This window comes from Physeter macrocephalus, chromosome 1 (assembly GCF_002837175.3).
Source record: "Physeter macrocephalus isolate SW-GA chromosome 1, ASM283717v5, whole genome shotgun sequence".
Classification (NCBI taxonomy): domain Eukaryota; kingdom Metazoa; phylum Chordata; class Mammalia; order Artiodactyla; family Physeteridae; genus Physeter; species Physeter macrocephalus.
In genome coordinates, this window is record NC_041214.2 from 111708560 (window position 1) to 111734951 (window position 26392).

General features: G+C 37.2%; 2 protein-coding genes across 12 annotated transcripts in view; one reads left to right on the forward strand and one right to left on the reverse strand.

Moving 5' to 3' along the window:
• SENP7 (SUMO specific peptidase 7) overlaps positions 1-26392 on the forward strand; it is a 152664-nt gene that overhangs the window by 25405 nt on the left and 100867 nt on the right. For 10 of the 11 annotated variants that reach the window (XM_007105434.4, XM_007105431.4, XM_007105435.4 and 7 more), the window contains one exon: positions 4001-4099. The exons of the other annotated variant lie outside the window; for it this stretch is intronic. In XM_007105434.4, coding sequence (XP_007105496.1) covers positions 4010-4099 — 90 coding nt within the window. In that variant the 5' untranslated portion in view covers positions 4001-4009. The remainder of the gene's footprint in view (positions 1-4000; positions 4100-26392) is intronic. 11 annotated transcript variants of the gene reach the window in all.
• On the reverse strand, positions 16245-16592 carry LOC102991655 (60S ribosomal protein L23a-like). The gene has a single exon (XM_055085832.1). It carries the CDS (start codon positions 16590-16592, stop codon positions 16245-16247), a length of 348 nt encoding a protein of 115 aa, XP_054941807.1.

The window sequence follows — 26392 nt, forward strand, 5'->3', positions numbered from 1 at the left end:
AAATTGACAGTAACACAATCATAGTAGGCGACTTTAACACCCCACTTTCATTAATGGCCAGATCATCCATAATGAAAATAAATAAGGAAACACAAGCTTTAAATGATACATTAAACAAGATGGACTTAATTGATACTTATAGGACATTCCATCCCAAAACAACAGAATATACTTTCTTCTCAAGTGCTCATGGAACATTCTTCAGGATAGATCACATCTTGGGTCACAAATCAAGCCTTGGTAAGTTTAAGAAAATTGAAATCATGTTAAGTATCTTTTTCAACCACAACACTATGAAACTACATATCAATTACAGGAAAAAATCTGTAAAAAATACAAACACATCGAAGCTAAACAATACACTACTAAATAACCAAGAGATCACTGAAGAAATGAAAGAGGAATTCAGAAAATACCTAGAAACAAATGACAATGAAAACACGACTACCCCAAAGCTATGGGATGCAGAAAAAGCAGTTCTAAGAGTGAAGTTTATAGCAATACAATCCTACCTCAAGAAACAAGAAATATCTCAAATAAACAAGCTAACCTTACACCTAAAGCAATTGGAGAAAGAACAAAAAACCCCAAAGTTAGCAGAAGGAAAGAAATCATAAAGATCAGATCCGAAATGAATGAAAAAGAAATGAAGGAAATGATAGCAAAGATCAGTAAAACTAAAAGCTGATTCTTTGAGAAGATGAACAAAATTGATAAACCATTAGCCACTCATCAAGCAAAAATGGGAGAATACTCAAATCAATAGGATTAGAAATGAAAATGGAGAACTAACAACTGACACTGTAGAAATACAAAGGATCATGAGAGATTACTACAAGCAACCATATGCCAGTAAAATGCTCAACCTGGAAGAAATGGACAAATTCTTAGAAAAGCACAACCTTCTGAGACTGAACCAGGAAGGAATAGAAAATATAAACAGACCAGTCACAAGCACTGAAATTGAAACTGTGATTAAAAATCTTCCAACAAACAAAAGCCCAGGACCAGATGGCTTCACAGGTGAATTCTATCAAACATTTGGAGAAGAGCTAACACCTATCCTTCTCAAACTCTTCCAAAATATAGCAGAGGGAGGAACACCCCCAAACTCATTCTACGAGGCCACCATCACCTTAATTCCACAACCAGACAAGGTGTCACAAAAAAATCAAACTACAGGCCAATATCACTGATGAACATAGATGCAAAAATCCTCAACAAAATACTAGCAAACAGAATCCAACAGCTCATTAAAAGGATCATACACCATGATCATGTGGGGTTTATCCCAAGAATGCAAGGATTCTTCAATGTATGCAAATCCATCAAGGTGATATACTATATTAGGCAACTGAATGATAAAAACCATATGATAAGCTCAATAGATGCAGAAAAAGCCTTCCACAAAATTCAACACTGGTTTATGATAAAAACCCTCCAGAAAGTAGGCATAGAGGGAACCTACCTCAACATAATAAAGGCTATATATGACAAACCAACCGCCAACATCATTTTCAGTGGTGAAAAACTGAAACCATTTCCACCAAGATCAGGAAGGAGACAAGGTTGCCCACTCTCACCACTGTTATTCAACATAGTTCTGGAAGTTTCAGCCACAGCAGTCAGAAAAGAAAAAGAAATAAAAGGAATCCAAATCAGAAAAGAAGTAAAACTGTCACTGTTTGCAAATGACATGATACTGTACATAGAGAGTCCTAAATATGCTACCAGAAAACTACTAGAGCTAGTCATTGAGTTAGCAGGATACAAAATCAGTGAGTTAGCAGGATACAACTAATCCTGAGTTGTAGCAGGATACAAAATTTTAATGCACAGAAATCTCTTGCATTCCTTTACACTAATGATGACAAATCTGAAAGAGAAATTAAGGAAACACTCCCATTTACCATTGCAGCAAAAAAATAAAATACCTAGGAATATACCTACCTAAGTAGAAAAAAGATTTGTATGCAGAAAACTATAAGACACTGATGAAAGAAATTAAAGACCATATGAACAGATGGAGAGATATATCATGTTCTTGGATTGGAATAATCAACATTGTGAAAATGAGTATACTATCCAAAACAATTTACAGATTCAGTGCAATCCCTATCAAACTACCAATGGCATTTTTCACAGAACTGGAACAAAAAATTTCACAATTTGTATTGAAACACAGAAGACTCCTAATAACCAAAGGAATCATGAGAAAGAAAAATGGAGCTGGAGGAATCAGGCTCCCTGCCTTCAGAGTATACTACAAAGCTACAGTAATTAAGACAGTATGGTACTGGCAGAAAAACAGAAATATAAATCAGTGGAACAGGATAGAAAGCCCAGAGATAAATCCACACACATATGGTTACCTTAGCTTTGATAAAGGAGCCAAGAATATACAGTGGAGAAAAGACAACCTCTTCAATAAGTGGTGCTGGGAAAACTGGACAGCTACATGTAAAAGAGTGAAATTAGAACACTCCCTAAAACCATACACAAAAATAAACACAAAATTGATTAAAGACCTAAATGTAAGGCCAGGCACTTTAAAACTCTTAGAGGAAAGCATAGAACACTCTATGACATAAATCACAGCAAGATCCTTTTTGACCCACTGCCTAGAGTAATGGAAATAAAAAGAAAAATAAACAAATTGGATCTAATGAAACTTAAAAACTTTTGCACAGCAAAGGAAACCATAAGACGAAAAGACAGTCCTCATAATGGGAGAAAATATTTGCAAACATAGCAACTGACAAAGGATTAATCTTCAAAATATAGAAGCAGCTCATGCAGCTCAATATCAAAAAAACAATGCAATCCAAAAATGGGCAGAAGAGCTAAATACACATTTCTCCTTAGAATGTATACAGATGGTCAACAAACACATGAAAGGATGCTCAACATCACTAATCATTAGAGAAATGCAAATGAAAAGTACAATGAGGTATCCCTTCACACCAGTCAGAATGGCTATCATCAAAACTACAAACAATAAATGCTGGTGAGGGTGTGGAGAAAAGGGAACCCTCTTGCACTGTTGGTGGGAATGTAAATTGATACAGCCACTATTGAGAACAGTATGGAGGTTCCTTAAACAACTAAAAATAGAACCACCATATGACCCAACAATCCTACTGGGCATATACCCTGAGAAAACCATAATTCAAAAAGAGTCATGTACCACAATGTTCATTGTACCTCTATTTATAATAGCCAGGACATGGAAGAAACCTAAGTGTCCATAGACAGAAGAATGGATAAAGCAGATGTGGCACATATATACAATAGAATAATACTTGGCCATAAAAAGAAACGAAATTGAGTTATTTGTAGTGAGGTGGATGGACCTAGATTCTGTTAAAGAGAGTGAAGTATGTCAGAAAGAGAAAAACAAATGCCGTATGCTAACACATATATATAGAAAGTTTAAAAGAAAAGGTTCTGAAGAACCTAGGGGCAGGACAGGAAAAAAGACACAGACGTAGAGAATGGATCTGGGGACACAGGGAAGGGGAAGCGTAACCTGGGACGAAGTGAGAGAGTGGCATTGACATATATACACTACCAAATGTAAAATAGACAGCTAGTCAGAAGCAACCGCATAGCACAGGGAGACCAGCTTGGTGCTTTGTGACCACGTAGAGGGGTGGGATAGGGAGCGTGGGAGGGAGACACAAGAGGGAAGAGATATGGGGATATATGTATACGTATAGCTGATTCACTTTGTTTTATAGCAGAAACTAACAAGAATGTAAAGCAAATATCCTGCAATAAGGATGTTAAAAGAAGTTATTGTGCTACTACATTTATCTACTTTTTTACTGAATGAGAGAGGCTTTTTATAAAATTATATATGACTACCTGTAAACTAAGCACTGAATTTAAAACTTTAAAACTAATACCAAAAAATGCAATTAATATAATGGTTGTGTTAGCTCATTCAGCTCTTATTTATATTTCAGTTAAACTGGTTATTTTCTCATTCTGGTTTCAGATAAAAAAGATGTTAAATGCAAAACCAGAGGATGTTTGTGTTAAGTCACCATTGTCCAAACTCAGAAGCTCAGAACGCTGGGATCTTTCTTTGCAGGGGGTAAATAAAAACTATTTCCTTTTAAGTATGTGGTGTTACTTGGTATGTTTAAAATAATTTAATAAAGCTGAATTTTAATTTTCTTATATGTCCTTTTTTTTGTTTTCTAATTGCAGGTTTTAAATTTATTTCTGGCAAATGTTGAAGTGATGCTTTGATGTTAGGGTCTTTTTCAATTTAAATCTAAGAACATCTTATTATGCATGGTTGTTTCCTTCATGAATTTAAACCTCATTATTGTAATATATATTATATTTAAAATTTATGAGAATATTAAGCTTATTAGAATCCTTTGCTCTTTTTCTCTGTTTTGTAAATTTGAGAGGGTACATCTTAAAGGGTGACACAACTATGTGTGTGTGTATATATATATTTTTTAAATATTTATTTTTTATTGGGGTACAGTTGCTTTACAATGTTGTGCTAGCTCCTGCTGCACAGCAAAGTGAACCAGCCATATGTATACACATATCCCCTCCCTTTTGGATTTCCTCCCATCCAGGTCACCACAGAGCACCAAGTAGAGTTCACTGTGCTATACAGCAGGTCCTCACTAGTTATCTATTTCATACACAGCGGCGTATGAAGTAGATTGACTCAGATGTCAATCTCAATCTCCCAATTCCTCCCAGCCTGACGCAACTATATCTTAAAAGGTATCCTGATTATAAATCTGGACTAATTTTATCACTATTAAATATTACTATAGAGTTCTCATGAATAAAGCTGAAGATAGCACTTTATAAGGTTTTTTTTTTTTTTCTTTTCTTGACTGGCACAACTCATGGTCAAGGTTTTAAGAATAGAATTTTTCTAAGATTTTCTAATTCTCCATTTGAGGATATACATATTAGTGTACTAGGGCTAACATAACAAAAGGCCACAGGTCAGATGGCTTAAACAACAGAAAGTTATTTTCTCACAGGTCTGGAGGCTGGAAGTCCAAAATCAAGGTGCTGGCAGGGTTCATTTCACTAAGACCTCTCACCTTGGCTTACAGATGGCTATCTTCTTGCTTTATCCTCATATGGCCTCTTTTCTGTGCACCCACATCCCTGGAGTTTCTTCCTCTTCTTAAAAGGACGCTAGTCTTATAGGATTAGGGTCCCACCCTTATGACCTCATTTAAACTTCATTACCTATGTAAGGGCCCTATCTCCACATACAGTCATATTAAAGGTTAGGACGTCAACATATGAATTTTGGCAGAGACAGTTCAGCTCATAACAGGAGAATTTTAGGATAACAGACTTTAAGTCACCTTGAATATATGTGTTTTTATGTTACAGACAAGAAAAATTAACCATTTATTATAACTCGTTCTCAGAGGAAAGATTTGTTGTTAGTATTAGTTGCTTTAACATTATTTATATATTTATTTATTTTGGCTGTACTGCATGGCTTGCAGGATCTTAGTTCCCTGACCAGGGATTGAACCCATGCCCTCAGCAGTGAAAGCACGGAGTCCTAACCACTAGACCACCAAGGAATTCCCTAACATTATTTAAAAATTTAATAATTAAATAATGCCTTTGCTTTTTATACAGGGTACAAAAAAGGGAAATAATAAATGGGACTATTTCCTAAATGCAGTCACTACTGACAGTTTTTTTTCATTCCTTTCAAGGAAAAGAAAGCATATTGCCCCCATACAACTCTATTATTTTTTGATCATTGCTTAAGAGGGATCATGAAATACATAGTAATATTGTAATATTAGTTATATTGTTAAATTTTTTTCTTCTATTTTAACACATTTAGATCTATCTCTTTTATTTATTTTTTATTGACTTTGCAATACTCCAAAAATATACTATATACAATAATTTATTCACTTAGTGCACTGATATTAGACAATTTGGTTGTTTCTAGAGTTTTGCTGACAGAAACAATATTGCAAGACCTTCATTTTTTGTAAACAGGGAACCATTTTACTGGGTCTAAGGAAGTTTGTATATTAAATTTTAATGAATATTGCAAAATTGTCTCACAGAAGATTTGCACCAATTTATATTGCCACCAGTGAGAGCTCCCATATTTCTACAGGTTTACTAGTACTGGATATTATCAGGCAGTAAAATTGTTGCCAGTAGAAGAAAAAAATACATTTTTATTTTTTTAAGCTTTCTTTTTTTTAAATATGTATGTATGTATTTATTTATTTTTGGTTGCATTTGGTCTTAGTTTTGGGGATCTTTCGTTGCGGTCCGTGGGCTCTCTGGTTGTGGCACGTGGCTCAGTAGTTGCAGTGCGTAGGCTTACTTACCCCATGGCGTGTGGGATCTTAGTTCCTGGATCAGGGATTGAACCTGCTTCCCTTTCATTGGAAGGCAGATTCTTAACCACTGGACCACCACCAGGGAAGTCCCCAAAATACATTATTTTAAGAAAATTTTATCTCTGCATTTATATATTTTACTTTATGTTTTAGAATACTGAATGGAGTAAAAGTAATATATATTATATATATCATTTTAAATACACACACACACACACACACACACACACACACACACACACAGAGTCTCTTGGAAGTAGATGGATGCTTTTTGTTGGGTTTGTTTTCTTAAGGAGTGTCTTACTAAATGTGTTTTTTCCTTTACCCTTGGGTCATATAATCTTCCTTTAGTATTTGGCCTTCAAGAGGCAGATGTGGATCACCAGAGAGCTCTTTTTTAAAAAATAATTTTATTTATTTTATTTATTTATTTTTGGCTGTGTTGGGTCTCTGTTGCTATGCATGGGCTTTCTCCAGTTGTGGTGAGTGGGGGCTACTCTTTGTTGTGGTGCGTGTGCTTCTCACTGCAGTGGCTTCTCTTGTTACGGAGCATGGGCTCTAGGCATGTGGGCTTCAGTCGTTGTGGCATGAGGGCTCAGTAGTTGTGGTTTGTGGGCTCTAGAGCGCAGGCTCAGTAGTTGTTGCACACAGACTTAGTAGTTGCTCCGTGGCATGTGGGATCTTCCCTGACCAGGCTCGAAGCCATGTCCCCTGCATTGGCAGTCGCATTGTTAACCACTGTGCCACGAGGGAAGTCCCCAGAGAGTTCTTTAGGTATTAAGTCTCTATGTTATATAATCTGCCATCTTCTCTTTCCTTAACTCCTTTTCATTTCAGCAGTCTCCTTTTCCTGAGAAGTAATGGCTTATTTTCTCCTATTTCTCTCTACCCACTGAGTGAAACAAGGCCTCCTCAGAGACATATTTTCTTTTCCTATGACTAGTTTCCCACTCTAGTTGCATGTGTTCCTTAGGATAGTGATACTTAACTTTTGGGAAATCTACATCCTGTTTGAGATTTGAAGTGGCAAATGTGTTGGCTTTACCTTGCTCCCATGTTGCTCTAGACTTAACGGTATTTGTTAAGTGTGCTTCATAGTTTGTAGGGTTTGAGGCAGTACCAAAATCTTGCTTTGTTGTTTCTCGCGCACGCCGTAGGTGAAAGAAAAATGGATAAATGCCACTCTCCATAATCTTCAGCAGAATTTTAACTTACTTGTTTATTTTTGATATTAACTGAGATACAATTATATAAAGCAGGCTGCACAGATCTTAGGTGTATAACTGGATGAGCTTTGACTAATGTAACATATGCAACCAATATCTCAGTGAAATAGAGCATTGTAGTGAGCCTTGAAAGTTCCCTTATGCCCCTTACCATTGTATCTTCTCTTTGCCCGCTGTCCCTATTCCCACCCTCTTCCTGACAACCAATTTTCTGATTTCTATGTCTGTAAGATAGTTTTGCCTCTTCGTATAGTGTATACTCTTTTGTGTTTGCCTTCTTTTGCTTAGTAAAATGTTGTTGAAACTCATTCCTGTTTTCTATCTATCAGCAGTTGCTGTGAGTGGGGGCTACTCTTTGTTGTGGTGTGTGGGCTTCTCATCGTGGTGGCTTCTCTTGTTGCAGACTTTAGGCACGCGGGCTTCAGTAGTTGTGTCATGTGGGCTCAGTAGTTGTGGCTTGTGGGCTCTAGAGTGCAGGCTCAGTAGTTGTGGTGCATGGGCTTAGTTGCTCCACGCCATGTGGGATCTTCCTGGACCAGGGCTCGAAACTGTGTCTCCTGCATTGGCAGGCAGATTCTTAACCACTGTGCCACCAGGGAAGCCCAGTTTGTTTCTTTTTACTGCTAAGTAATATTCTGTTATATGAGTATAACACAATTTATTTATCTAATTCTTCTGTTGATGGACTTTTGGGATTGTTTTTAATTGGTTTTAATTTGCTTTGCCCTGGTGACTAATGGTGTTAAAATATTTTCATATGTTGATTAGCTGTTGTATGTTTTCTTTTTTTGTGAAGTGTCTGTTCAAATTTTTTGCCCTTTTAAAAATATATTTTATTGGCAATTAATTTACATATAATTAAATTAATTCATTTTAAGTGTTCTCTGAATTTTGACAAAGGTATACATTTTTGCAGCCACCACCATTATAAAGGGGTGTGTGTGTATTTGTATTTATTTATCGGTTTTTTTCTTGGTGTACAGTCCTATGAGTTACAAGATCTGTATAGACTCATACGACTGTCATCACAGTGAAGATACCGTACAGTTCTGTCACTCCAAAAAATTCCCTGGTGCTGTCCCCTCTGTAGTTACTCCCTATCCCCATCCCTAACCCATGGTAACATTGTTGTTTTCTCTACCTGTAGTTCTGTATTTTCCAGAATGTCACATGAATGCAATCATGGAGTATGTAATTTTTTAATGTTTTGAGAGTGGCTTTTTCACATAGTATAATGCCATTGAGATTCATCCATGTTGTATATATCAATAGTTTGTTTAACCATTCCCACATTAACCACTGAAGGACATATGGGTTGTTTCCAGTTTTTGGCAGTTAGGAATAAAGATGCTATACATATTTGTATGCAGGTCTTTTTTGTGAGCAGAAGTTTTTTAATTTCTCTAGGGAAAATACCTAGGAGTGGTATTCCTGAGTCATATGTAAGTGTATGTTTAACTGCCAACTGATTTCCAGAATACCATTTTACATTCCCATCAGCAATGTATGGGACTTCTGGATGCTCTGTAACTTTAACAGCACTTGGTGCTGTCAGTTTACTTATTTTTTAAAATAATAGACTATTTTTTAGAGTTGTTTCAGGTTTACCAAAAAATTGAAGGGATAGTACAAACAGTACCCATATATTCATTCTGCCCTTCCCTATGCTCACACACAGTTTCCTTATTATTAACATCTTGCATTAATGTGGTACATTTGTTACAATTGGTGAGTCAAATACTGATACATTTTTTTAATATTGAGATGTAATTGACATGTAACACTGTATTAGTTTTAGGTGTACAACATGATGATATTTATTTATTTATTTATTTTGGGGATCAAGCCATTTTATCTAGGGGCTTTGGAGGAGGGTTGAAAGGCTGGGAGGACAGTGAGATCTGACGTCCTTCTCCCAGCCGGGAGCTCTCCAGCTTCACCGTCTCTGAAAGCCATAATGATTGATACATTTTTAAATTGCAGAATTATTGCCACAGTAAATTTAGTTAACATACATTACCATACATAGTTACAGGTTTTTTTTTCTCATGACAAGACTTCTAAGATCTACTCTCTTAGCAGGTTTCAAATGTATAGTTTTGTTAACTAATTTGCCATGCTGTACATTATGTCCCCAGGACTTATAACTGGAAATTTGTACCTTTTGGCCATCTTCACTCATTTCCTCCAACTCTCAACCCCTGCCTCTGGCAACCACAAATCTGTTCTCTGTATCAATGAATTAAGATTCAAAAAAAATTCCACATGTAAGTGAGATCATACAGTATTTGTTTTTCTCTGTTTGACTTATTTTACGTAGTATAATGCCCTGACAGTCTACCCATGTTATTGCTAATGGCAAGACTTCCTTCTTTTTTTATGGTTGAATAACATTCCATTAAAGTGTGTGTGTGTGTGTGTGTGTGTATATATATATACACACACACATACCACATTTTGTTTATCCATTCATCCATTGATGGACACTTAGATTGTTTACACGTCCTGGCTATTGTAAATAATGTTGCAGTGAACATGGAGTTGCTGATAATTTTTTTTTCAGGTAGTGATTTTGTTTTCTAAGGAAAAATACCCAGAAGTGGAAATGGAATTGCTGAATCATATGGTGGTTTTTAAAATTTTTTTTGAGGAACCTCCATAGTATTTTCCGTAGCGTCTCTATCAGTTTACATTCCTGCAAGCAGTGCACAAGGGTTCCATTTTCTCCTCATCTTTTTTTTCCTTTTTAAATATTTATTTGGCTGTGTCAGGCCTTTGTTGTGGCATGTGGGGTCTTCTGTTGCAGCACATGGGCTTCTCTCTAGTTGTGGCATGCAGGCTCTAGAGCACACAGGCTCAGTAGTTGTAGCATGTGGGCTCTCTCGTGGCACACGGGCTCCAGAGCATGTGTGCTCATTAGTTGTGGTGTACAGGCTTAGCTGTCCTGCAGCATGTAGGATCTTAGCTCCCCAACCAGGGATTGAACCTGCATCCCCTGCATTGGAAGGTGAATTCTTTTTTTTAAATAAATTTATATATTTATTTATTTATGGCTGCATTGGGTCTTTGTTGTGTGCGGGCTTTTTTCTCTAGTTGTGGCTAGCGGGGGCTACTCTTTGTTGCAGTGTGGGCAGGTTTCTCATTGTGGTGGCTTCTGTTGTTGCAGAGCATGGGCTCTAGGCACCCGGGCTGCAGTAGTCGTGGATCGTGGGCTCTAGAGTGCAGAGTCAGTAGTTGTGGCGCACGGGCTTAGTTGCTCTGCGGCATGTGGGATATTCCTGGACCAAGGATTGAATCCGTGTCCCCTGCATTAGCAGGCGGATTCTTAACCACTGCGCCACCAGGGAAGTCCCAGAAGGTGGATTCTTAACCACTGGACCACCAGGGAAGTCCCTCTCATCCTTGCCTCCTCTTATTATGTCTTGTCTTTTTGATAATGGCCATTCTACCAGGTATGAGGAGGTAGTTCATTGTGGTTTTGATTTGCATTTCTGTGGTGTTTAGTGATGTTGAGCCCCTTTTCATGTACCTGTTGGCCATATATATGTCTTCTTCGGAAAAATTTCTATTCAGATCTGTCCATTTTTAAATTAGATCTTTTGTTTTTGCTATTGAGTTGTATGAGTTCTTTATATATTTTGGATGTTAGCCTCCTATCAGTTATATGTTTCAGAAATAATTTCTCCAATTCTGTAGATTGGTTTTTCATATTGTTGATAGTTTCCTTTGCTGTGCAGACATTTTTAGGTTGATGTAGTCTCACTTGTTTATTTTGTTTTTATTGCCTTTGCCTAGGTGTCAAATCCAAAAAATCATTGTTAAGACACTGATATCAAGGAACTTACCCTTTATGTTATCTTTTAGGAGTTCTATAGTTTCAGGTTTTATGTTCAAGTCAGTCAGTCCATTTTGAGTTGATTTTTGTGTATGGTGTAAGATAGTCGTCCTGTTTCATTCTTTTGCATGTGGCTGTTCAGTTTTCCCAGCATGATTTATTGAAGAGACTGTCTTTTCCCAACTGTATATTCGTGGGTTCTTTATCATAAATTAATGGACCATATCTGTGTGGATTTATTTCTGGGCTCTCTAGTCTGTTCAGTTGATCTATTTTTGTGATTTTATGCCAGTACCATACTGTTTTGATTACTATAGCTTTGTAATATAGTTTGAAATCAGGACGTGTGGTGTCTTCAGCTTTGTTCTTCTTAAGATTGCTTTGGCTATTCGGTCTTTTGTGGTTCCAAACAAATTTTAAGATTGTTTGTTCCATTTCTGTGAAAAATACTGTTGGAATGTTGATAGGGATTGCATGAATCTGTAAGTTGCTTTGGGTAGTATGGCCATTTTATCATTATTAATTCTTCCAGTCCTTGAGTATGGCATATGTTTTCATTTATTTGTTTCTCTTCAATTTCTTTCATCAGTGTCTTACAGTTTTCAATGTATGGGTTGTTTATTCCTATTTTATTCTTTTTACTGCAGTTGTAAATGGGATTGTTTTCTTAATTTCTCTTTCAGGTAGTTTATAGTTAGTGTGTAGAAATGCAATTTTTTTTGGTGTGTTGATTTTGTATCCTGCAACTGTACTGAATTCGTTGATTAGTTGTAACAGTTTTTTTGGTGTGATCTTTAGGGTTTTCTATGTATGATATCTCGTCATCTGCAAATAGAGACAGTTTTACTTTTTTTCGAATTTGGATACTTTTAATTTCTTTTTCTTGCCTAATTGCTCTGGCTAGGACTTCTAGTGTTCTAGTGTTGAATAAAAGTGGTGAGAGTGGCCATCTTTGTTTTGTTCCTGATCTTAGAGGAAAAGCTTTCAGCTTTTCAGCTTTTTACTGTTGAGTATGACATGAGCTGTGGGCCTGTTATACATGACCTGTCATACATAATTGAGGTACATTCCCTCTATACCTGCCTTGTTGAGAGTTTTTATTATGAATGGATGTGAATTTTGCAAAATGCTTTTTCTGCATCTATTGATATGATATGATTTCATCATTCATTTGATGAATGTGATGTATCACATTGATTGATTTGTGGATGTTGAAGCATTTTTGCATCCCTGGAATAAATCTGACTTGTTCATGATGTGTGAACCTTTTAATGTATTGTTGAATTTAGTTTGCTAATATTTTGTTGAGGATTTTTGCATCTGTGTTCATCAAGGATATTGGCCTGTAATTCTCTTGTAATGTCCTTGTGTGGTTTTGGTATTAGGGTAATGATGGCCTCATAAAATGAGTTCGGGAGTGTTTCCTCCTCCTCTGTTTTTTGGAAGAGTTTGAGAGGATTAGTAATAATTCTTCTTTAAATGTTTGATAGACTTCACCAGGGAATCCATCTGGTCCTGGACTTTTGTTTGTTGGGAGGTTTTTGATTACTGATTCAGTCTTGTTACTAGTAATTGTTCTGTTCATATTTTCTGTTTCTTCATGATTCAGTCTTAGTAGGTTATGTTTCTAGAAATTTACTCATTTCTTATAGATTGTCCAATTTGTTGTCATATAATTCATAGTAGTCTCATGATCTTTTATAGTTCTGTGATCAGTAGTAATATCTCCTCTCTAATTTTTGATGTTTTTGTTTTGTGAGTTCTCTCTCCTTTTTTTCTTGTTGTGCCTAGCTAAAGGCCATTTTTGGGTTATCTTTTCAAAAAACAGCTCTTAGTTTCATTGATCTTTCCTATTATCTCTTTAGTCTCTAGTCACTTATTTCCACTCTGATTTATACTTCCATATGTTTTCTTGTAACTAATTAGTTCCCTTTTTGGCTTAAGGAAAGCCCTTCAACATTTCATGTGTGGCAGGTCTAGTGGTGCTTCTCTGGAACTTTACCTTTTGCTTGTCTGGAGCTCTTTATCTCTCCTTCAGTCCTGGAGGATAACTTTGCTGGGTAGAGTGTCCTTGGTTGGCAGTTTTTTTTTTCTTTCAGCACTTTGAATATATTGAGACACTCCCTTCTGGACTGTAAAGTTTCTGCTGAAAAATCTGCTGATAGTCTTATGGGGGTTCCCTTGTATATAAGAAGTTGTTTTTCCTCTTGTTACTTTTTAGATTGTCTCCTCATCTTTAATGTTTTACAATTTAATTATAATGTGTCTTGGTGTGGGTCTCTATAGACGCATCTAATTTGGAACTTTCTGGGCTTCCTGACTGTGGATGTTGGTTTCCTTCTGCAGATAAGGGAAGTTTTCAACCAGTATTTCTTTAAATAAGTTTTCTGCCCCCCCTTCTTTTTGGTACTCCTATTATGTGAATATTGTTCTCCTTTATGTTGTCTTATAAGTCCCTTAGTATATGCTCACTCTTTTTATTCTTTTTTTTTTTTTTTTGTGGTATGCGGGCCTCCCCCTGCTGCAGCCTCCCCTGTTGCGGAGCACAGGCTCCGGACGCGCAGGCTCAGCGGCCATGGCTCACGGGCCCAGCCGCTCCGTGGCACGTGGGATACCCCCAGACCGGGGCGCGAACCCGGTTCCCCTGCATCGGCAGGCGGACGTGCAACCACTGCGCCACCAGGGAAGCCCTTTTTATTCTTTTTTTTGATCCTTTGATTGGATGCATTCTACTGCCCTGTCTTCGAGTTCACTGATCCTTTCTTTCATGTCATCTAGTTTACTGTTGATCTCTCTATTGAATTTTTCAGTTCAATTATTAATATTCTTCAGTTCTGTGATTTGTTTGGTACTTTCTTATACTTTCTCTTTGTTGAAATTTTCATTTTGTTCACGCATTGGTCTTTTGACTTTGCAAAATGACTAAGTTTTTGAACTATTTATCAGGTAGATTACTTATTTCCAGTCATTAAAGTGTTTTTTTCTGAGGTTTTATCTTGCTCTTTCATTTGTAATGTATTGCATTATATAAAACAGCCACCTCTCTCAGTCTTGAAGGACTGATCTTATATAGGACCTGAACCTTATCCTTTAATCCTGTCCTAACTCTTGGTTGTTTTTTAGACCTCTGTGATTGTCCAAGCAGTCTTCTTTGTTTTTAGTGGCTTCCAGTAGTTGAGAGTGTGACAAGACCTGTCCGTATCCCAAGGGGGAGGATCTTAGCACCTAGATGCAGGCTGATTGGAAGCCGGACCCCCAGGCAGCAGATTTTAAAGTACACAGCTAGGGACTTTCCTGGTGGCGCAGTGGTTAAGAATCCGCCTGCCAATGCAGGGTACACGGGTTTGAGCCCTGGTCTGGGAGAATCCCACATGCCGTGGAGCAACTAGGCCTGTGCACCACAACTCCTGAGCCTGCGCTCTAGAGCTCACGAGCCACAACTACTGAGCCCATACTCTGCAACAAAGAGAAGCCACTGCAGTGAGAAGCCCATGCACTGCAACAAGGAGAAGCCCCTGCTCGCTACAACTGGAGAAAAAGCCTGTGTGCAGCAGCAAAGACCCAACGCAGCCAAAGAAAAAAAAGTACACAGCTATACCTCTTTCAGAGTAAGACTGGCAGACAGGTGTTTCTGTTTGTTTGCTCTGTGCTGTTACCTGGGGGAATAGCTGGTTAAAAACTGTTCTGCTCTTAGGTTTAGTCCTGTGGGACCTATGAGCATATGCCCCATTGGCTACCAGAGCCAGCTGATTAAGGGGTATCCCCTGGGCAGCAGCTGCAAAAACTGGTGTGCCAGTCTTGTGCATAAGCTCCTTTTTGGGAGATAAGGGCAACCTGGAGGTAGAGGGAGAGCTCAGAGATGGTGCCTGCCTGCCTCCATGGTCTCTGGAGAGTGTTGCAGTTGGACCTGGGATGCATATTAAATTAGAAGCCTGCCCTTCATACTGCAGATTTTGAGATAAACAAATAGGCCTCTTTTATAGAAAGACTCGGTGCATTTTAGTCTGCTGCCTCTATTCTGGGTCCTGGAGGGTTAACCATGGTGAGTCCATGTGAGCCTTTTAAGAACTGTGTCTTAGTATGCCAAAGCCTTATGGGTCTTATATTTAGATGCAAGTTCTGTTGCCTTTTAAAGCTAAATGTTTTGGGGGCCTATCTCCTTGGTGATAATCTTAAAAGTTGGGGTGCCAAATGTGGGGTGCAAACCCATTGCTCCTTAGGGAAAAGCTGGGAGTTGTGAGTTCCTTTCTGGCTGTGTTCTGATCTGCTGGGGATGGTGTTTATGGAGAGATTATGTCTCAGCCTCTCCTAACAGTTTTGATGTGGGTTTTTTCTCATTTGTGTGATAAGAGTTGCTCAGCTAGTTTCTGGATTTCTTTCAGAGGGAGTTGTTCTGTATGTAGCTGTAGATTTGGTGTGTCCATGGGAGGAAGTGAATTCAGGACACTACCTACATCATCATCGTGAACTGGAACACCTCTGATATATTATTAACTGAAGTCTGTAGTTTATATTAGGGTTCACTTTTTGTATAGTATATTCTATGTGTTTTGAGAAATGTATGATGACATGTATCCACTATTACAGTGTAATTCAGAATAATTTCACTGTTCTAAAAATTTCTTATGCTCCACTGATATTTTTAATATCTCTATAGTTTTTTTATTTACAGTGAAAACTTCTGTATTTTGAATTAGCTAGCTGGACTCAGTTTAGACGATCCCAATTTTTTTGGCTACTCCAAAGCATCATAGTCAGGAGCCAGTAGAACATACGCCTTCTTGTTTCCATCAGGCCATGTCAACGTCAGAGCTTCTTCACAGCCTGTTTAATTTGGTGTTTGTTGGCTTTGCCATCCACAATGAACACCAGTGTGTTGTTGTCGTCTGTTTTCTTCATGGCTGACTTGGTGGTGAGGGAGAACTTGATGATGGCATAGTGGTCAAGCTTGTTTCTTCTAGGGGTGCTCTTCTGAGGATATTTGTGTTGCCTCTTGAGCTGCAGTGTTTTGGGCTGTCGGAAGGTGGGTGATGTCCAGATCTTTTTTTTGTGGCTGTGGATGCCTTTCAACAGTGCTTTCTTGGCCTTCAAAGCTTTTGCTTTGGCTTTGGCTTTGGGAGGTGCAGGGGCTTGTTTCTTCGCCTTTGGCGCCATCTGCCTGAAAAGCTCCATAGTTTTAAAAATTTATTTATTTATTTATTTATTTTTGGCTGCGTTGGGTCTTCGTTGCTGTGCTCGGGCTTCCATTTAGCTGTGGCGAGTGGGGGCTACTCTTCATTGTGGTGCGCGGGCTTCTCATTGTGGTGGCTTCTTTTGTGAGTATGGGCTCTAGGTACGTGGGCTTCAGTAGTTGTGGCTCGCAGGCTCAGTAGTTGTGGCTCTTGAGCTTTAGAGCACAGGCTCAGTAGTTGTGGCGCACGGGCTTAGTTGCTCTGCGGCACGTGGGATCTTCCCGGACCAGGGCTCGAACCTGTGTCCCCCGCGTTGGCAGGTGGATTCTTAATGACTGTGCCATCAGGGAAGTCCCCATACATATTTTAAAAAATTATATTGTCATATACTTGGAATCATACAGCCTTTTCAGATTGGCTTCTTTCACTTAGCTGTATGCTTTTATGTTCATCAGAGTGTCTTTTTGTGGCTTGATAGCTTGTGTCTTTAAAAAAAAATTTTTTTTTTTTTTTAGAAAGACTATTTTTTAGAGTAACTTTAGGTTCACAACAAAATTGAGCAGAAAATACAGACAGGTCCCATATATCCCCTGCCCCTACACATGCACAGACTCCCCCAATGTCATTTGTTTTTATTGCTGAATGATACTCCATTATGTGGGTGTACCACAGTTTCTTTATCATCTATTGAAAGACATCTTGGTTACTTTAAAGTTTTCGCAATTTATTCTGAATAAAGTTGCACTAAACATTAATGTGCAGATTTTTGTGTGGACAGAAGTTTCCAACTTATTTGGGTAAATACTAAGGAGTGCAGTTGCTAGATTTTATGTTAAGAGTATGTTTAGTTTTGTCAGAAATTGCCAAAGCGTCTTCCAGAATGGTTGTACCATTTTGCATTTCCACCAGCAACTAATGAGATTTCCTGTTATTCCACATCCTGGCCAACATTTGGGGTAGTCAGTGTTTTAGGTTTTAGCCATTCTAATAGGTATGTAATAGTATCTCTTTGTTTTACCTTGTAATTCCCTGATGACATGTTTTGGTGAGCTTCTTTTCATATGCATATTTGTCATCTGCATATCTTCTTTGGTGAAGTGTGTGTTCACATTTTTGGCTCATTTTTTCTTTTTGGCTGTGCTGCATGGCTTGTGGGATCTTAGTTCCCCAACCAGGGATTGAACCCGAGCCCACAGTGGTGAAAGCATCGAGTCCTAACCACCGGATCACCAGGGAATTCCCTCATTTTTAAAAATTGTTTGTTTTCTTGTTTTTTAGTTTTAAGAGTTGATTGTATATTTTGGATACCAGTCCTTTATCACATATGTGTTTTGCAAAGAGTTTTTTCTAGTCTGTGTCTTAACTTTTCATTCTTTTAACAGTATCTTTCACAGAGCAGTTTTAATTTTAATGAAGCCTAAATTTCAATTTTTCCTTCATGGATTGTGCTTTATAGGTATTATATCTAAGAAGTAATTGTTCAACTGAAGGTCACCTAGATTATCTCTTATGTTATCTTTTAGGAATTTTTTAGTTTTGCAATTTACATTTAGATCTGTGATCCATTTTCAGTTAATTTTCGTGAAAGGTATAAGATTTGTGTCTCTGTTTATTTCTTCATACATGAGTGGCCAGTTGTTTTAGTGTCATTTGTTGAAGATTAGCCTTTCTCCATTGAATTGCCATTGTTCCTTTGTTAGAAATTAATTGATTACATTGTGTGGATCCTTTTCTTAGCTATCTATTCTGTTCTGTTGATCTATTTGTCTGTTTTTTTGTCAATACCATGCTGTCTTGGTTACTGTAGCTTTATAGTAAGTCTTTAAGGTGGCAGTATCAGTTCTCTGAGCTTGTCCTTTAATATTGTATTGGCTATTCTGGGTCTTGCATCATTCTATTTAAAATTTTGAATCAGTTTGTCGAAATCCACAAAATAACTTGCCGGCATACTGATTGGAATTGTAGTGATTCTGTAGATCAAGTTGGGAAGAACTGACATCTTGACAGTATTGAGTCTTCCTATTCATGTGCATGGAATATCTATTTATTTAGATCTTTGATATCTTTCATTGGAGTTTTATAGTTCTTTTCATATAGATTTTACACATTTTTAAAGATTTGTACATAAGTAATTTTTTCAGTGCTAATGTAAATGGTATTGTGTTTTTAATTTCAAATTCTAATAGTTCTTTACCTTCATGTAAGAAAGCAATTAAGGGCTTCCTTGGTGGCGCAGTGGTTGAGAGTCCACCTGCCGATGCAGGGGACGCGGGTTCATGCCCCGGTCCGGGAAGATCCCACATGCCGCGGAGCGGTTAAGCCCGTGAGCCATGGCCGCTGAGCCTGCGCGTCCAGAGCCTGCGCTCCACAACGGGAGAGGCCACAACAGTGAGAGGCCGGTGTACTGCCCAAAAAAAAAAAAAAAAAAAAGAAAACAATTAATTTTTGTATATTCATCTTGTTTCCTGTACTGTTGCTATAATTGCTTATTAGTTCAAGGAAGTTTTTTCTTTTTTTTTTTCAAATTCATCTCTGGGATTTCCTACATAGACAATTATGTCATCTCAAATAAAGGTTTTATTTTTTCCTTCCCAATCTGTATCCCTTTTATTTCCTTTTCTTGTCTCATTGCATTATCTAGGACTTCCAGTATGAGGTTGAATAGGAGTGATGAGAGGGAACATTCTTGCTTGTTCTCAATCTTAGCATCAAAGCATATGGTTTCTCGCCATTAAGTATGATGTTCGCTGTAGGTTTGTTGTAGATATTCTTAATCAAATTAAAAATATTCCCATCTATTCCTAGTTTTCTGAGAGTTTTAAAAAAATCATAAATGGCTTTTGGGTTTTGTCAGATGCTTTTTCCACATCTATTGATATGACCATTTCATATTTCTTCTTTAGCTTGTTGACATTAATGGATTTTTCAAATGCTTAACCATCATAGCTTATTTGAAATAAGTCTCACTTGTTTATGATATATAATTCTTTTTATACTTTGTTAGATTTGATTCTGTTGAGAATATTTGCACCTATGTTCATAAGAGATATTGTGTAGTTTTCTTTTTTTGTTATGTATTTTTCTGGTTTTGGTATTAAGGCTGGCCTTGGGACTTCCCTGGTGGTCTGGTGGTTAAGAATCTACATTCCAGTGTCGGGGACGTGGTTTTGATCCCTGGTCAGGGAAATAGATCCCACATGCCGTGGGGCAAGTAAGCCTGTGTGTTGCAACTACTGAGCCCGGGCGCTCTAGAGCCAGTCTGCTACAACTAGAGAGCCCACGCACCACAACTACTGAGCCTGCACACCCTGGAGCCCGAGCGCCACAACTAGAGAGAAGCCTGCATGCTGTAACGAAGAACCCGTGCACTGCAACCAAGGATTCCACATGCCACAACAAAGATCCTGCATGCTGCAACTAAGACCCGATGCAGCCAAATAAATAAATAAATAAACAAATATTAGGAAAAATAGAGGCTGGCTTCATAGAATGAGTTTGGAAGTGTTCCTCTACTTCTATTTTGTGAAAGAAATTATAGAGAATTTGTATAATTGATTCCTTAAATGTTTGGTAGAATTCACTGATGAACCAAACTGCGCCTAGTCCTTTCTGTTTTGGAAGGTATTAAATATTGATTCAATTGATTCAATTTCTTTAATAGATATGGGCTTATTCGGATTACATAAGTTTTTTTTTTTTAAAGAAGATGTTGGGGGTAGGAGTTTATTAATTAATTAGTTTATTTTTGTTGTGTTGGGTCTTCGCTTCTGGGCGAGGGCTTTCTCTAGTTGTGGCAAGTGGGGGCCACTCTTCATCGCGGTGCGCGGACCTCTCACTATAGCGGCCTCTCTTGTTGCAGAGCACAAGCTCCAGATGCACAGGCTCAGTAGTTGTGGCTCACGGGCCTAGTTGCTCCGCGGCATGTGGGATCCTCCCAGACCAGGGCTCGAACCCGAATCCCCAGGCAGATTCTCAACCACCGCGCCACCAGGGAAGCCCAGATTACATAAGTTTTGATCAGTTGTATCTTTCAAGGTATTGGTCCATTTTCATCTAAGTTTTCACATTTGTGGGCATTGAGTTGTTCATAGCATTTCTGTATTATTTCTATATAATGTCCATTGGACCAGTACTGATTGCCCCTCTTTCATTTTTGATATTACTAATCTGTCTCTCCTGTTTTTTTTCTTAGTTAACCTGGGTAGAGGTTTATCAATTTTATTGATTTTTTTTTCAAAGAACCAACCTTTGATTTAGTTGATTTTCTCCGTTGATTTCTTGTTTTCAATTTCATTAATTTTTTTTAAATTTCATTGATTTCTGCTCTTTATTTATTTATTTTCTTCTGCTTACTTTGGAATAAATTTGCGCTTCTTTTTTTAATTTCCAAAGCTGGAAGTTTGCATTATTGATTTTAGAATTGTCTCCTTTTTTAATACATGCATTCAGTGCTATAAATTTCCCTCTAAGCATGTGTGCTTGAGAGGAATGTGTATTCTTCTGTTTTAGATGAAATATTCTATAAATGTTAATTAGATTTAGTTGACTGATGGTGTTTTTCAGTTCAATTATTTCCTTACTGATTTTCTGCCTGCTGGATCTGTTTCTGATAGAGGGATGTTGAAGTCTTCAACTATAATTGTAGATATGTCTATTTGTTCTTGTATCAATATTTCTGTCAGTTTTTGTCTTATGTATTTTGGTGTTAGGCATATATACATTAAGGATTATTATGTTTTTTTGGCAAATTGACCCCTCTATCATTATGTAATATTCCTCTTTATCCCTGTATCCCCACATTTGATACTGTTTTTTCCTCTGAAATCTCAGTCTGAAATTAATACAGCTACTCTGTCTTTTGATCTCTTAGAATGGTGTATCTTTCTTCATCTCTTTACTTTTAATCTGTTTGTGTCTTTATATTTAAAGTGAGTTTATTGTATACAGTGTAGAGTAGGGTCTTTTTTCTTTTTTAAATCATAGATTGATTTGATTTTCAAATATTAAACCACCGTTCTGTCCTAGAATAAACCCTAATTAGTCATGCTGTATTCTTTTTATATATTGCTGGTTTTGATCTGCTGATTTTTGTTCAGTATTTTTGTCTGTACTTATCAGGGATATTGGTCTTTAGTTTTCTTGTACTGTCATTATATTGATTTGGTATCAGTATAATGTTTGCTTTATAGATTGAATTGGGAATTGTTTATTTCTAGTTAATGGAATAGGTTGTGTAGAATTCACTTTATTTTCTTCTTAAATGTTCAATTGAATGTCTAGGAAAACTCTGGGAAATCCTTGCTAGAATGAGAGCTTCAAAATTAGGTAACTAAATGATTTGATCCTGTAGGGTAGGGGGTTAGTGGAAGGGGAGGGTGGCAGATGTGTTTATAAAAGGGTAGCAGAAAGGATTTTTACGACACAACTGTTCTATATCTTGAGTTTGGTTGTAGTCACAGAGATGTGCACATGTGATAAAATTGCTTAGGACTAAGTGCACGCATACAAACACACACACACACAAGTGTGTGCTTGTAAAACAGGTGAAATCTTAATAAGGTCATGGATTGTTTCAATGTCAATTTCCTGGTGATGATATTGCTGTGCAGTTATGCAAGGTGTTACCATCAGGGAAAACTTGTTGAAGAGAATACAAGATTCCCCAGATAGTCTCTCTCCCCCCACCTCACCAATTTATCCAGCTGTGCAGTAGATGTTGGTTACCAAATAATTTCAGCTTATGTTTTCTGATAAGTGTTTTCAGTGTTGACATTACATGTTGCTAATTTGGAAATTAGATGAAGAGTCAATAGAATTGAAATTCTGATATAAAAGTTAAATCCTGACCAATAATCTCAATTGGTTGGAAAGTCATCATCCATCTTTATTACAGTAGGCTGTGACATGGATAAGTAGTTGTAAGCAAAGCTGATATTTTCAGCTTTGCAGATTTGGTTCGTTTTTAGTATGTAAGGAAGTACTCAGTTGAGACTGTGAACGCTTCACCACTTAGAATGGGTGTAGAGTTGATTTGTCCAAGAAAAATTTTAGTCAAGTTCCTATGGAACATTTGGTTTTAATTATCATAGTATTTTATTTTGATGTCCCTGGTAGAATGAGAGCTTCAAAACCAGGTAACTAAATGATTTGGTCTTGTCTCTAAGCAAAGTCTTTTATTCTTCTATAAGTTTTTTCATATTTAAATGACAATTATTCATACTATTTCAACCTTCCTATTTGTGATCAGATAGCTTTAAAAATATGTATGTGAATAAATTCTCATTCATAATCAGATTGTGGGAGAATTCTTTGTTATCTGATTTTTTTTCAGAGATAACATGTATATAGGTTAGACTAAGTGAAAAATTGTATCTCTGAAAAATACAAATTATTATCCAGACTGCAATTCGAATCCAACTTTGGAAAGAAAAAACATTCTAGTGTGATATTAAATATAAGAAACAATTTATCAAAGTCTAAGTGAATTTTTATTTTCCTTTGATAATGTCTGTAGATACACTCCAGATTACCCTTGGGTGTGGTAGGGGAGATGGGCATTGAAACATCTTACTGTTATTTAGAGTTAATAAAATTTTAATCAATTCTCCTTCTCTCCTATTAAAGTTATCTTCATTTAGTCTCATTGTGTTTGTTTCATTTTTTGTAATAGTTTAAAACTTCTCATTCTTTTTCCCCCTCTTTGGTGGGAATTATGTTTCTTTTCTGTACAGAATATGAGACTCAAAGACTAGTACTCTCATCATTTTGCAAATATAGGTAAAACCTAATTACAGTGTTATTAGTAGGGTAGAAAAAAATTCGGAAACAAAAAATGTGAAAGCTGCATTTACTGTGAGATTAGTGAAACAGTTGTGGGAAACTAGTTAACCAGTAGTTCTGAGAGTCTAGCTTGGGAGCTAAATTATTCCCAGTCCTGGTTGCAGTTTGATGTAAACAAATAATGTAATTCATTATGAGAACTGTTATCAGTAATAGAGGTATGTAAAATAGTGTTACAGCAGAGATACTGATTTACTTTTCTAGAGAGTGAGGAAGGCTTCATAGGTGGTGTTGATCTGGGTCTTAATGGACAAGGAGAACTGGGGAGGGCAAAGCACATTCTAGTAAGAGGAAACATGTACAGAAAGGTGTGAAAGGATCTGAATGGCATGCACTTTCAGGGAACTACATATAGTTTAGTGTTGTCGGAATAGAAGATTCATGGGAAGCAGAAGTGAGAAAGAGAGCTCAGTTCTTTTTTTTTTTCTCCTTAGGTAGTGGGGAATACTTAGGAATTTAAGCAGGAGAGTGACATCAGATTTGCATGTTTGAAAGATTTAACTTTCATGATGGAGTGGCTGCTGGACTGGGGGGGAGAAGGGACCATTTGCGGGGAATCCCATTAGGAGAACATTGCAAGAGTCCAGGTCAGAAGTAAGAGGCAGAACTAAGACAGTGATACTGAAAATGGAGGAAAAATGTATTTTTAATCTAGTTATATTGATACATTTACATTTTGTAGTGAAATGGGAGTGACAGTGTGTTTAGGTTGATATCTTGATCGGAAGGATTTCTGAGAATTTGTGTAATTTAGAATTACAGCATTGGAAGGAGCATAGGCTTTTATGTCAGTCAGACTTGGGTTAATTGCTGAAGTTTATTCACTGAGTTTCACTTCCCACTTATAAAGTGATGAGTTTTATACCATGTAGGGCTGTGGTGATAATGAGATAATAATGCCTGGACAATAAAAATGACAGTGTTTATTGAGGGCTATCATGGTTAAGACAGTGTTTTGTTTTTCATTACTTAAATTTTTTTTTTTTACTTTTTAAGATGTGTTTTCAATTATGGTAAAACACACATAGCATAAAATTTATCATCTTAACCATTTTTAAGGGTACAGTTCACTGGCATTTAGTATATTCGCATTGTTGTGCAACCATCACCACCATCTATCTCCAGAATTCTTTACATCTTGCAAAACCAAAACACTTTACCTATTAAACAATAACTCTCCATTTCCCCCTCTCCCATCCCCTGGCAACCAAAATTCTACTGTTTTCTATCTCTGTGTACTCTAGATACTTCCTATAACTTGAACCATAGAGTATTTGTCTTTTTGTTACTGGCTTATTTCACTTAACGTAATGTCATTGCGTTGGGAAAAACACATCTTCCTCCTGTGTTTCTCCTTTACTCTCATACTACTATCATTTTCACAACACTTCTCACACCAGATGTGTGTGGGTTTTCCCCCACCAAGCAATCCTCTGGGACATGAGCTGGGTGTCCTACAATTTATCTCAATTCTGACACTATCTACCTGGAGATGGTTTCAGATCTCACAGGTTGTGGGCTCAGTCCCAAGACTGCTCCCACCCCACTTCAGATGCCAATCACAATTCCAGGTTTTCACCTGTGCTTCTGACCAACTGGCTATAAATCTGAGATTCCCATGACCCTCTCCTCAGGTTTGATTAATTTATGCTAGAGCAGTTCACAGAACTCAGAGAAACACTTATTTACATTTACCAGTTTATTTAAGGACATGATAGAGGATACAGATGAATAGCCAAATGAATAGATACATAGGGCAAGGTCTGGTAGGATCCTGAGTGCAGGAGCTTCTGTCCCTGTGGAGTTGGGGTGTGTCACCTTCCGGGTATATGGATGTGTTTACCAACCTGAAAGCTCTTTGAACCTCATATAATATTTTTGAGATTGTAATGGAGATGTGCTCACATAGGCATGACTGATAATTAATTCGGTTTCCAGTCCCTCTCCCCTCTCTAGAGAATGGGGGGCAAAGATGAGAATTCCAAGCTTGTAATATTGGCTTGGTCTTTCTGGTGACTAGCCCCTATCCAGGAGCCATTCAGGATCTCACCCAGAGTCGCTTCATTAATACAAAAGGCACATCTATCACCCAGGAAATTGTGAGGGTTTAGGAGCCCTGTGTCAGGGATTGGGGTTAAAAACCAGATATTATAGCAAAAGATGCTCCTATCACCAAGGAAATTACAAGGGTTTTAGGAGCTCTGTGTAGGAACTGAGGCCAGAGACCAATATAAATATTTTTTATTATCTCATAGTTGTCAAAGTTCATGCATGTTGTAGCATGTGTCAGAATTTCCTTTTTAAGGCTGAGTAATATTTCATTGTATGTATATGACACATTTCATTATTACTGGTGTTATTATTGATGGGACATTTGAGTTGTTTCCACCTTGTAGCTATTATGAAAAATGCTGCTATGAACATAGGTGTACAAATATGTCTTTGAGGAGGACAGTATATTTTAGCTATAGTTGATTTACATTGTTGTGTTAGTTTCAGGTGTACAGAAAAGTGATTCAGTTATACATATGTATACATATTCTTTTCCATTATGGTTTATTACAGGATATTGAATATAGTTGTCTGGGCTATACAGTATGACCCTGTTGTTTATTTTATATGTATTAGTTTGTATCTGCTAATCCCAAATTCCTAATTTATCCCTCCTCCACCCCGTTTCCTCTTTGGTAACCATAAGTTTGTTTTCTATGTCTCTGAGTCTGTTTCTGTTTCATAAATAAGTTCATTTGTGTCATATTTTAGATTCCACATATAAGTGATATCATATGGTATTTGTCTTTCTCTTTCTGACTTACTTCACTTAATATAATCTCTGGTTCCATCCATGTTGCTGCAAATGGCATTATTTCATTCTTTTTTATGGCTGAGTAATATTCCACTGTATATATATATATATATATATATATATATATATGTATACAC